Below are 12923 nucleotides of genomic sequence, written 5' to 3'. Positions count from 1 at the left end.
AGAATTTTACACAGGGGAATATTATGATCTAATTTACAACTCTTACTGGTAGGAGAGAATGACCTATAGAGAACAAAAGTGGAAATAGGAAGATCAGTTAGGAGGCTAATGCAAGCAACTAAGCCAAAGATGGTAGCAGTCTAAAAGCAAGAGGGTGTAAGTATCTGTGGAGATAAAGCGACAGATTTATGAATGAGGACTTTATTACATGGCTATATGCATATATGATTTTGGAGTTCTGGGATTAGACAGACCAGAGCTATTTGGGAGTCATCATTACATATTTAGTATTTAAAGCAATGGAATGTAGAGAATATATTCAGAAGGAGGCCCAAGACAATATCCTGGGACAGTTACAACTAGAGGTTGACAGGGGAAGAAGAGGTACCAAAGGAAAAAGTGAATCAACCAACATTTCTATGAAGGGGATTACTTATACATCCTTACAATGAAATACTATGCAGGCAATAAAAATGTAGATAATAATAATAACACCTATTACTTACTGAACACTTACTATGCACCAGACTCTTTTAACTCTGTAGCAATCCCACCAGGTCAGCACTATTTTCCCCCTGCATTTTAAATACTGAGACAATTGCTGTGTAGGTTTAAGGAGTACAATGTATTGATTTCATTTAAATATTGCAGTATGATTGCCACTGAGACTAACACCTCTATCATTGTCACATAATTATCATTTCACTGTTTGTGGTGAGGACATTTAAGATCTAGTCTCTTAGCAACTTTAAAATTTATACTACAGTATTGTTGACCATGCTGTGCATTAGAGCTCCAGAACTTATCTACTAGTTTCAAGTTTGTATCCTAACAACATCTCCCCAATTTTTCTATACCTTTCTACGGTATTATTAACCTTATTTGATAAGAAAACTGGACTTAGAAATGTTTAAAATATGACAGAATCTAAGTCAGGTAATTTGGTTTTAAAGTCTAAGAACTTAATTATGGCATATTTAGCTTGGATTGATATTGGTAATAGGCTAAGTGAAGAAGAAAGTTACACACATGCATGTAATAAAATATCATCTTTTTATTAAAAAAAAAAAGCACTAAAATGTTTTTTCTCATCACATTAAATAAACTGTACTCTTTAAGCTTTCCTAAACTTCATTTTCTCAGGATGATTAAGAGGGCCCTATTTGTAATATGTTGAGAATCACCAAGGAAGTGACTGACTGCTGAGAATCACCAAGAAAAAACTGAATTTCATTATGCAAATGACTCACTTGGGTACCAAAAATTATTTTCTATTAATATATAATTTAGACTGTAGGACAAAATTTTAATATTGGTTTTCTCTCCCGGTGAGTAAATACACTAAAATTAGAGGAAAAGTTAGTGGGGGGAAAAAGATAGGAAGGTATGGGCATGTGTATACAGCCAGCAGAAATGGAGCCAAAAAAGGGGTAAGAAAATTAAGATATAAGAGTGTGAGAAGAATTACTGAGGAGGGCAGTTTCCTTTTAGCCCTGAAGATAGAGGCAGGGGTGGAATTTGCTTTGATTAGAAGACATTACCTCTTTTTCCATGACTGGATAAATATAAAAGTCTAGAGTCATGATGCTAAGGGAGGTAGCTCATACTTGGTCTGTTTGGCTGATGAAACATATTAGGACTAGTGTGGAGTAAGGATCGTGTGTGAGTTCATGGTGGGTAAATAATGAGAAATCAACAAAAGTTTATCTTTTGCTTATCTACAAATATTTATCCACATTTCTAGAGATTAATGTCAGCTAGAGCATAAAGCCAGACTCATCAACATGTTAAGCCTTCATTATTACCTGGAGAACTGTTGATGGCAGAGCTAGGAAATCCTTAAAAAAAAAGTTTTAGCAACTCATACAGGAATTGGTTTTCCAAGGCAATTTTAATAGTGAACAGTACTACTGAAAAGCACTGCTGATAAATCACTCCAAATAACAGTATTTCTATTGATTTATATTCTCACAAGTACTACGTCCTCGCTTACGGAACTTTTAGAACTATAAAAATGTTGAAGACTAGGAAAAGACTGTTTTCTCTCATAAATCCTTTTACTGTTACTTACCTCATCTAATGTTTTATCTTCCAAAGCTGTCAAATCAAGTAGTGGGTTTTTCACTCCCAATGAAACCATTGTTTTTAACCCTAGAAAAGAAATAAAATGTCGATCAAGTCTTTCCTTTCTCAGAAATTAAAAAATTCACTAACAGCACTAATGAGTGGAGAACAGCAAATTAAATGGTAGTGTGTCAGAGATAAACAGTTAGTTACCTTTTTCATCTATTTTGGCACATTCTGCAAAGAGGTCCTTTGACCCTGTATTCAGCCGATCCCTGTGAAAATAATGGGACTGAAAAAAACGTGTCCAGAATTCCTTTTCTGTCATGCTGTGGGGAACATTTTCTGCGTATTTCATTTTTACTGTGGAAAAAAAACCATAATAGTTATATACTGCATTTTCACTTCTTAAAACCTCAAAGTTACTTGAAATATAGACTAGTCTTAATAGCAAAAACTAGATTATAAAACTGCTCGACTTTATATTCTGTATATAAAAATATAATAATAAATGTGAAACATAACTTGAGCGATTACGTGAGGTGTTACCTTTATAAATCTTTACCAATTACAAACAAAACCTTATTTGGTACCAAGAGAATTAACAAGTCTTGGAGTTTTAGTAGAAACACCAAGAATCTTGGAGTCAAACCTGAGTTTGCTCGTCTGATCATTATATATGTGCATTTTCAATCCAAGGCACTGTGTTAGGTGCTGGTAAAATAAAGATCTCAATATCCTCTGGACATCAGTTCAGCACTCCAGAAGCTCATAGTCCAATAAGCAAAAAGGTTAATTAAGAGCATGAGCCAGAGAGCCTGAGTTTAAATTCTAGGTCTACTACTTACTCTAATATGGGGATAACAATCATACCTACTTCATAGGGTATTTGTGATGACTAAATGAGTTAATATACTTAAAGGCTTTAGATGGTGTCTGGCACATAGTAAGCACTATACAATTATGTTATCAGAAAGATATGCAAATCATTACATATAACGTGATAACTCTTTGAGGCAGACACAAGGCGCTGCAGAAGGAAAGGGGAGGAGGCTCTTATCTGTCAGAAGAAATCAGGATTTTATAGAAGTGGCAATGAGGTGATGCTTGAGCTGAGTTCTGTGGGAGAGGTATGTTTCCTAAGGACTAAAGGGACAGAAGTGAGGAAGTGGGAAAAAAGAACAGCATATGGTTTAAGTGAGCACTGGTTGGTTAAAAGAATGATTAAAGCAGTGGCTCTCAACTTTGGCTGCACATCATAAATTAGGGTTGGAGTCAAGACATTTATACTTTTCTGCAAGGGAAAAAATTTGTGAGTTAGAAAGGTTACAGTGGAGGCAGCATGAAGGATGTTTTGAGTTAGTGCTCCAGAGAGACTCATTTACTGATGCCTCCGGAGGATACCATCTTGCTCAGGTTTGGTTAAGGGTAAATCAAGTGTTAACCACTGATAGAAAGAATGCGAAAGTCATTATACCAATGAATTTATGATAGTACATTATATACTAATTTTTTTTTTTTAAAAATATATCTTTATTGATTTCAGAGAGAGGAAGAAAGGAGAGAGATACAAACATCAATGATGAGAGTCATTGATCGGCTGCCTCCTGCACGCCCCCGAGAGGGGATCGAGCCCACAACCAAGGCATGTGCCCTGACCGGGAATCGGACCCCGATCGCCTGGTTCCTAGGTCGAAGCTCAAGCGCTGAGCCACACCCAGCCGGGCACTAATTCTTAATATCTACCATATGTCAGGAACTAGGTAAAGTACTTCACATGTTTTGTTGCACTTGATCAGGAATAAAAATTAAACTTTTTGTTTTTCACTGATATATTATTGAATTCATCCAAACAAATATTTTAACTATCTGAAAGAACTGATTCATCTTACCTGCTGGATAGGTTCTAAATATGGACTCAATGATATCAGAGGTTAAATTGTATCTTAGACCATTACATCCATCTGTTTGGGGCCGGACATCAGCCTAAAAGAAAGACCACATACATATATATATATATATATAAATAATTTTTTTTTTCTCCACAAAAATACCAGGGGAAGGTGTTAAGCACACAATAGACACTGGACAAAGGTAGAAAAATAGATTTTCTGAATGAATTACAGAGACAGAGGTAAGTCTCTCACCGTTACATGTGCAGAGAGACAAAGAATCCTGGCCTGGTTTCACATAATCTTAGTGACCTATAAAATCTACTTCCTCGAAAATTCTACATCTCCAAAAAGGCATGTTTATGTTTGGCCAAAAACAGATAGCTAGGGGAGCTTTAACATAAACTTGTACAGTTACCAAAACTATAACGCACAATGCTTACTAAATAAACAAATATTATCTGACAGGTTTAAGAAAGGCCTTATTACTTAATACTAAGCACACAGAAAGATGCTAAACACAAAATTGGTACTTAAATTTTTGTTAAATGTATAAATACTACTTTGGTTCTACCAGAGATAAGACTAACTAAATCCTATTTTTTAAATTCACAGGTAAGATACTTCCAATTTTTCTCTACGATATATTTTACAAACCTTACTTTTTCTATACTGTGACAGTCATCATACATTTAACTTTGTATTGTATTGCAACCATAAAAAAGGTATTAGAAAGCCCTAAATTTTAAAGTACTTGGGGGAAGAAGAATTAGTCCAATTGCTAAAAGATTCTCTTTCAAAAATCCATTTGATTTCCAGCATGCTAGGGTCAGGTCCAGAAACCAAGAAAAATAACTAGCAAAAATATAAATTTAAAAAATACTGTATGTATTTAAAAATATTTTAGAATACAATGAATACTGAAGTATCCATTAATTTACTTTAAGGAAACACTAAATTTTATAAAATGGCATTGTTAACACATAATCAGGGTTTTCTTCACCCCCACCCTCCCTTTCAAAAACCAAGAAGGGTCACATACCAGAAATGCTGCTGAAATGCCAACATCCTGCTTATGATTGGAGGAGGAGGAACTCTCTGTTGAGTTCACATTTAAACGATTGGCCCAGAATTCCTCAGCACTGATGACTTGACTCACAACAAGGTCTTTATAAAGCTGAAATAAAACAGGATCTTCTTGCAGCATTCTGGGGATAGAACATACTGAATATATTGAACTTTCTAGAACAAAACACCATTTAGGTAAAATTTTAACAATACAAAATACTAAAACACACAATTTTCATTTTGTGATGATTGAACAGAAGATCATTTAGTTCATTTGTTAGTAATTAAAAGCAAAAACAAAACCAAACAAAAAAACCAAAACAACCCCACATTTTTGGAGGAACAAGTAAAGTGGAGATAAATGGAAGTCTGAAGAAGCAGAGTCTAAAACTCTTTGAGGACACTGACTTGGTCTTATTCATCTCTATATTTCAGTGATTCAAAGGTCATTGTATCTGTTTTTGTACTGCACTATATTATTTTTTCACAAATAAATAAAGGTGAATGGAGAAGAGAGGAGGCATGCTTGAGATTTTTCAGCAACTAATTTTTAATGGTAATAAGCACTTGGAGCCATAGCACAGATGGCTTGAAAGATACTGGTCATGGAATTCATCTTATCAGAAATTCTCATCATTTTACAAGCTTTCTCAACTTTGTAACAGTAAAATTTCTTTCAGGTTTCTTATTCACAAACATACTTGTAATGGTTTAGTATCTTTTTTGTGACAGAGAACTGGGAAAAGGAATTAAGGGACCTTAGAACCTTCAAATCTCAGTTCTGTTCCTAATCAGATATTAGGCTTCAGGCAGTTAACTTCTGAGTTTATACATTCTCATTCGCCCAAATCTGAAGAGCTAGTAAGATGCTAAAGTTGAAAAAACAAACACACAAAGAGGTAAAGATACCACAGCCCTTACTTTCCTATATTATACTATTAAAGTGTAAGAGGTGAGAAATAGCAAGCTATTACTCTATAAGGCTGGAGAGAACACAGTATCTCTTCAAAAGGCTACTCTTTTCCTCCTTCACCTGTTTTTCTCTTCAAGTTCTTTATTTGCTTTCCTCTTGAATTTGGGCAGTAGCTGCTGAAGAAGGTCTTTCACTGCATCTCGCTCTTTGACTGCTGTGCTTTCATTGGAAAAATGGAAGTTAGTTGTGTCCCCTGCGTGCAGGACCAGCTGAAGCTGAATTTTAGCTTTTCCTTCTGGACTGATTTTCTGGCCTGAAAAGAAGCATGAGATTAATTAGATAAGGATACACACATTGTAGAAACTGCCATACAACAGGTTACTCACTTTGCAAAACGCACTCTTCTCAAATAATCCAGAGCATGTTTCAACAAATTCACTAACACTTTGCTTCCTTCTTTAGTATTCTTTTTGTGTGGCACTTCTCACCCATGGCTTCCACCTCCAGATACTAAAGAGCTTTTGTTTCCATTCAACTGGGGCAGATATCTTTAAAGCTTTCTAAACAGTCAACTAGTCACCCTGAATCCACCCTGAACAGCTGCCTCCAATCAACATTATAAAAAAACCATTGACAGGATTCAAAAAACTATGAAACACAACTCATGGCTTGCTTACTAGTTGCAAAGGACAATATGTAATTTTACATTTGAGAGATCACTTTAACCAAGTGATCAAAGCAGAATAACCCGACAGGACTGGCTTTCTGAGGTGACAGAATAGGAAGTAATCACCACCACCTATGTGTTAAGAGAGAATCAGGCATAATCGGAATGTGTGATAGTCTACAAGCCTATACTCAAAGAGACTAAAGAACTATAATTACATAATGAATCTAGGCTGGAGAGTGGTTTAAAAAAATCTCAACTCTAAAAAACATTACTGGGAAAAAAACCATTACTGGGACAACTGGGGAAATAAACATAAAATGGTCTGAGTATTAAAATTTTCATGGTGCGATAATATAAGCAAAGCGTACATACACAATAAAGCAAATATGGCAAAATAATAACTGTACTATTTAGGTGGGATGTTATATAGTACACATTGTACCACTCTTTAAAATTTTCTGTAACTTTGAAGACCTTCGTAATAAATTGGGACTGGGAATGTCAAAATATACCTACAAAATGGAGAATTTGTATTCTCAAAGAATAGTGCTTATCATTATAAAGGAAACAGAGATCACAGGGGCTCTGTCCCATTAAATGGGTGACTCATGGTAGTGTGAACACACTGCCTAGAACCCTCAGCTCAAACGAACCTTTTTCAGTGGAGACACTGCTTCCAGACCAACAGTTTAGATGAACAATCTCACTGCCAGAGCAGCAATATAAAACAATTTACACTGTTAGCCAGCCTCTTCCATTGTCCAATTCCTCCAAAACAATCATTCCTAGGCTTCTTTCCTCAGTCACTGCTTTATCCTTGCTCTAGTTTAGCTCTTGTCTCTGAGAGGCCTACTTCTGTTTTTTAACAAGATAACGGCTGATTTTCACCTTAGTAATCTATTATTGATGACTTTCAATGGTTCCTTTCAGAAATGGCCATTCTATCAAAAATTCAACTTAAAATGAAAACTGATCTGGTGCAGCCCTGGCTGGGTGTGGCTCAGTGATTAAGAGCGCCAGCCTGAGCACCAAAGGGCTGCAGGTTCAATTACCAATCAAGGGCATGTACCTGGGTTGCAGGCTTGATCCCAGGCCCCAGTCGGGGTGTGTATGTGAGGCAATCAACAGATGTGTGTGTCTCTCTCTCTCCTTCCCTCCCTCTCTCCTACCAATAGAGAATTTTTTTCTCTAAAAATTAATGGAAAAATATCCTCGGATGAAGATTGGCAACAAACACAAAACAAAAAACCTGATCTGGTACAGAAATAGATTTTGGTGAGTGCTCCCCTCCCCAAAAGCCTAGAATTGTGGAGAGACAGGAGGTAGGCATATTCTTTATTGCATGGTGGGGGTATCGCAATGAGTGTATTTCACAAATCTATAGGGCTAGCATGCTAATACAGGAAGTTCCTAATTTATGAGTTTATTGTAGTACAAATGTTAGTTTGGTGAGACTATTATCAGGAAATTGGTGAGGCATTTTTCCACAAAGTTTTAAAAGGAGGTAATGTTACCAGGATAGTGGAAAAAAGACCAGATAGCTTAGGCAGTACTTAATTATGATATATTTTAAATAGTATTTCCTTTTGAAAATTAAGCTTCTAAATTATTTCATTGGAGAAAGATGAGGATCTTGGCCATTTCCAAAAGCAAGGAGAGGTAAATCCTTGGGCAACTGTTTAAACACAAAGGACATTTGTAAACTGCACACTTGCAAGTTGAGGGCTATTTTTTGAAGTGCCATGTTCCTTGAAATCTACACACAATTTTATCCAGGAGAAGAATCTTATATCCAGTAAAATAAATCAATCCATATTATTGGTCGCAATTAAAATAACCACAATTTGTCAAGGACTTTGTTACCCAGACTTCTTTAGAGTCTCTCTTGTTCAAGATCAAGGTGAATCCTTTCAGAGTAAAGGTTCTAAATCTTAGGATTCACTTGGTGCTTTTAAACCCAATTATTATTGAGCCACAGAGTACCAAACACTTTGGGTAATATTTCAAAGTTAATCTTGCAAATTTGGAAAGAGAAGTTGTTTTTATTTTTGCATTTATACTTGAATATCATAAAAAGAAAAAGGATATAAAAATATTATGCTCTGTATATCTCTCAACTACATTCAGTATAAAACTGAGTATCTTCTCAACAGATGAAGGCCACATAACTAAAAATTAATTAGACACTTTGCTTAAATGATACAATTTTATTAAAGGGCAATCTGGCATCATCTATCAACATTTTAAATGTATGAACCATTTGAATGAATAAACCCAATGCAGGGATGTATCTCATACATACAACCTCACAAAGTAAAGTACATAGATGTATACCGCAACACTGTTTGCAATAATGAAATTCTGGAAACTTCCTCAATGTCCTTCAACAGAGGACTGGTTAAATACATAATTGTACATCCATTTGGTGGATTATTATGTAACTCTTAAAAGAAGGTATACAGAGATCTTTACATGAGGTAGATTTACAAATGTAAAGATTTACATATGTACACACTCTATTATAAAGTGGAAAAGGCAGTTTACAGAATAATATATGTTCAGTAATCCCACTTTGTAATCATTTTTATATGGTTGATTTTTTTTGGACATTACAATAAAAAACCCACAATGATTTTTACAAGCAATCTTCTAAAATTACTAACAAATATGACTTACATTTAATATCTCCATACATATGGCTGATTGTAAATCTATCTTTGCCTTCAGGTGCCCAAGCAATTCTTTCTGCCATGAGGTATAGAGCTCCATCCTGTTTCTTTTGACGCACTTTCTTTACAATTAGTAAAACTTCTTCAGATGAAGTTGCCATGATGGCTAGGTGCTAATAGAGACAAAAAGATTTCACATCTCAGTTAGGGTCTGATTTACTGACTTCTAGAGTCCCTTCCAAATTTAAAACTTAAACTAATGAGGAGGGAAAAAATCTCTTCCCTCGTTCAAAGTTGAAGATATAGTTGTATAGCATTATTCCTTAAAAAAAATAAAATTTCATTTTTCTCATGCCATACGTGTGAATTTACATCACAGTTTGTAACACTTGGCAGTTTTTAAACCATTCCCACATATGATAATCAGAGTATTTTCAATTTATTTTCCCGTTATATTCTTAAATCTTAAATGCATGATTTGCCTACAAATGTTATCTTTTATATAATCTATATTTAGAATTGCAGAATTTCAGAATTACACAGGAGCCTAATAAATATTTACTTCAAATTGTTTCAGCTGAAATAACTAAGGGCCACAGGGTTTGTGTGACCATTCCAGAACCATTCCCAGAGCTGAAACCACACCCACATTTCTTAATTCCTGGTCTAGGTTTCTTCCAGTACGCTTGAAAATAAAATTGAATTAAAAAAATTTTTTTTTTATTTTTCAAAATGTTACATATAACGGCACTGCATTTGGGACTGTAATAGTCAAATTAAACATTATCTTCCTGACTACAATCCTGTTGATTTTCTTGATTATTACTATATGGAAAACATTAAAATAGCAGCTGGGTAGAGAAAACATGTAGAAGTAGGACTGTCAGATAAAATATAAGATGCTCAGGTAAATTTGAATTTCAGATAAATACATTCTTAGTATAACTATGTCTCAAATACTGCATATACTAAATCATTATTTATTTATTATCTAAAATTCAAACTTAACTGGGTTTCATGTATTTTTATTTGCTACATTCGGCAACTCTTTGTAGATCCTAATCTTAAAGAAACTTAATGTATTTTCACAATAAAGGCATATGTAAGTGCAGTAATACAAGCAATCAGGTGAGGAGAAGATTTCTACTAAGTACCACAGTAGAGTACCTGGAAAAGATGCCAATTGCAGTTCCTAAATTTTGATTGGTGGATAGGTAATTTTATATGATGGTTTTGAAGTTCAATTGTCTTGAGTTAAATCCCAAGTTCATTCCTCATTAGCTGTGTAACCTTGGATAAGTTAATCTCTCCTTATGAAATGAGGCTACTAATACCTGCTTTACTAGGTTGTTTGAGGATCAGAGATAATATATGAACCAAGAATCTGGAATACAGGAAGCACTCTCTAAATGGTAATACCTACTATTAAAACATTACATGGCAGCCCTGGCCCCATAGCTCAGTTGATTAGCGCATTGTCCTGATATGCCAAGGTTGTGGGTTTGAGCTCAGGTCAGGGTATATATAAGCAGCAACCAATGAATACATAAGTGGGACAACAAACTGATGTTTCTTTCTCTCCCCCTTCCTGTCTAAAATTCAATAAAAATTTTTTTTAAAACATCACGTGGCACAGAGGGTACTTTGTCACAGATATATTCAACTGTTAATGTTATGCAGTAATAGCAATATAGAATAAGTAATTTTATTTTCATGATTTAAACTGTGCAAACACTGCTGAAAAGCACCCTACAAGTTAACAGTACATTACAATATATTTACTTTAAAAATATATTCCTTTTGCCCTGGCTGGCTTTGCTCAGTGGTTAGAGCATTGGCCCATGTCTCTCACATCGATGTTTCTCTCTTCCCCTTCCACTCTCTGAAAAACAATGGAAAGAATATCCTCAGGCGAGGATTTAAAATATACATATATATTCCTTTATAAAAGGTTCATAGAACATCGGCATGCCAACATGTGACAAAACTCTCAAAGCATGTTACCAATTCTGTGATAGCAAGAATGCTTCCAAGTGTTGTCAGTTTTACAATCATGTCACCATTTGAGATGTAAATAAAAAATGAACCGTACAGTGGAAAGTTCCTGCAATAATACTTATTAATATGGACTTTCATAGATGTGGTTTCACAATAATTTACAGTATCAACTTTTCTGCCCCAGCCCCCCAAAACCAAAAACAAACATTTTACTAAGTTTCACACTGCAAAAATCCTTGTCGTTTGCTGTTTTCTACTTTTTCTTCCCTGTTGGTTCTCCTGTTTTTTTAGAAATATGGTCTTTTTCATCTGATTCCACCAGCTCCTCCCCTTTGGGGAGAAGCCTATCTATCTTACCGTTCCCTGGGACATCATCACCATTGTCCTCATGTATGTCAGACCATTTTATTACCATATCCAGCTCTGGAGTGGGAGGTTTCTTCCCAGTAGTGTAGGTTTCCAGAGGTGGTGGGTGCATAGTTTGACTTCCACATTTTGAATTCCTTTGGAGGCTCCTTGGGCACCTTGACCACTGCCTCTCCCAGTCTGTTGATCTGGGGCCCTGAGACTGGTCTCCTCCAGCTGGCTGTTTTCCTCCTCTTCAGATGAGCCTGAGCTGCTGCTCCTGTAAGGCTCAAAACGGCTCAAAAGGTCCTTCTTTTCCTTGACTGCCATGACAGCTATGTACCACAACCCAAAACTGAGAATTTAATACTTAATACTTCAGATGCCATTTCCCCAATCTTTTAACAATCAAATGCCTTCAACTACTTTCCATATCTTGCTGAAGAATTATTTATATATATGGCTAATGTGTTACCTAGGAAACAGCCTAGAGCCCCACCCCCACCTTTCTCCTAAATCCTGGGACTCTTAAATGCCCAACCCAAATGCTAGAGGATTGAGTGTGAATGTCTGGAATAGGAGGCTGAAAAGGCCTCTGAGCAAAGATGCCATGATTGATGGTGATGTCTACCATGGGCTGCAATGGAATAGCAAAAATGCCACATATATGCCATTTCTGAAGTTATAACTAGTTTTCATTCCCAAAGGACAATTTAAATACAATTTTAAAACATTTACTTCTTCAGGAATACTTTGAAGTATAATTTCAGAGAAGTTGGCACATTTAGGTATCATATGAGAATTAAATTTGCCCTGAGTAATCAAGAGAAGCTTTATTGAAACATTTTAACTGGAGGTGAAATAAAATGGGATCAATGAAATATTAGGTGTGCCATTAGCTATTCAAAATAATTGAGGAGAACTTGTATTTGGACAAAATGGGAAAGTAAACATTAGTAAGAGTGGCAGGCATTAAAAATAATAGAAATTGGCAATTCTTTTATAGAGGTATCTGAAAAATAAAAACAAATAACTTCTTAAACCATCACCTCTTAGGATTAATGAAAAATGCCACTGGGTTAAAAAGCTAATATTTCTTATTCACTGAAGCAGTGATTTAGAAATAAAAAATACAAGTTAAAAGAAAAGTGAAATCTTGCCCGGTCGGGCATGGCTCAGTGGTTGAGAGTCAACCTAGGATCCAGGCGATCAGGGTTCGATTCCCGGTCAGGGCACATGCCTGGGTTGCGGGCTGCAGCCGATCAATGACTCTCTCATCATTGATGTTTCTCTCTATCCCTCTC

At 35.5% G+C, this 12923-nt stretch overlaps 1 protein-coding gene across 2 annotated transcripts in view; it reads right to left on the bottom strand.

Moving 5' to 3' along the window:
* GTF2H1 (general transcription factor IIH subunit 1) overlaps positions 1-12923 on the bottom strand; it is a 32404-nt gene that overhangs the window by 13657 nt on the left and 5824 nt on the right. The window contains exons 1-7 of one of the 2 annotated variants that reach the window (XM_081155677.1): positions 11059-11150; positions 9284-9449; positions 6058-6250; positions 4999-5164; positions 3957-4050; positions 2278-2427; positions 2072-2151 (exon numbers count right to left, since the gene is read on the bottom strand). In XM_081155677.1, coding sequence (XP_081011803.1) covers positions 2072-2151; positions 2278-2427; positions 3957-4050; positions 4999-5164; positions 6058-6250; positions 9284-9437 — 837 coding nt within the window. In that variant the 5' untranslated portion in view covers positions 9438-9449; positions 11059-11150. Of the gene's footprint in view, positions 1-2071; positions 2152-2277; positions 2428-3956; positions 4051-4998; positions 5165-6057; positions 6251-9283; positions 9450-11058; positions 11151-12923 lie in introns of those variants that run through there. The other variant, XM_081155676.1, reaches the window with a different exon arrangement.

The sequence above is a fragment of the Miniopterus schreibersii genome, assembly GCF_964146895.1.
Source record: "Miniopterus schreibersii genome assembly, chromosome: 12".
Lineage (NCBI taxonomy): Eukaryota > Metazoa > Chordata > Mammalia > Chiroptera > Miniopteridae > Miniopterus > Miniopterus schreibersii.
Note: the sequence above shows the minus strand (reverse complement) of the source record. Positions and strands in the feature narration are given on the sequence as shown.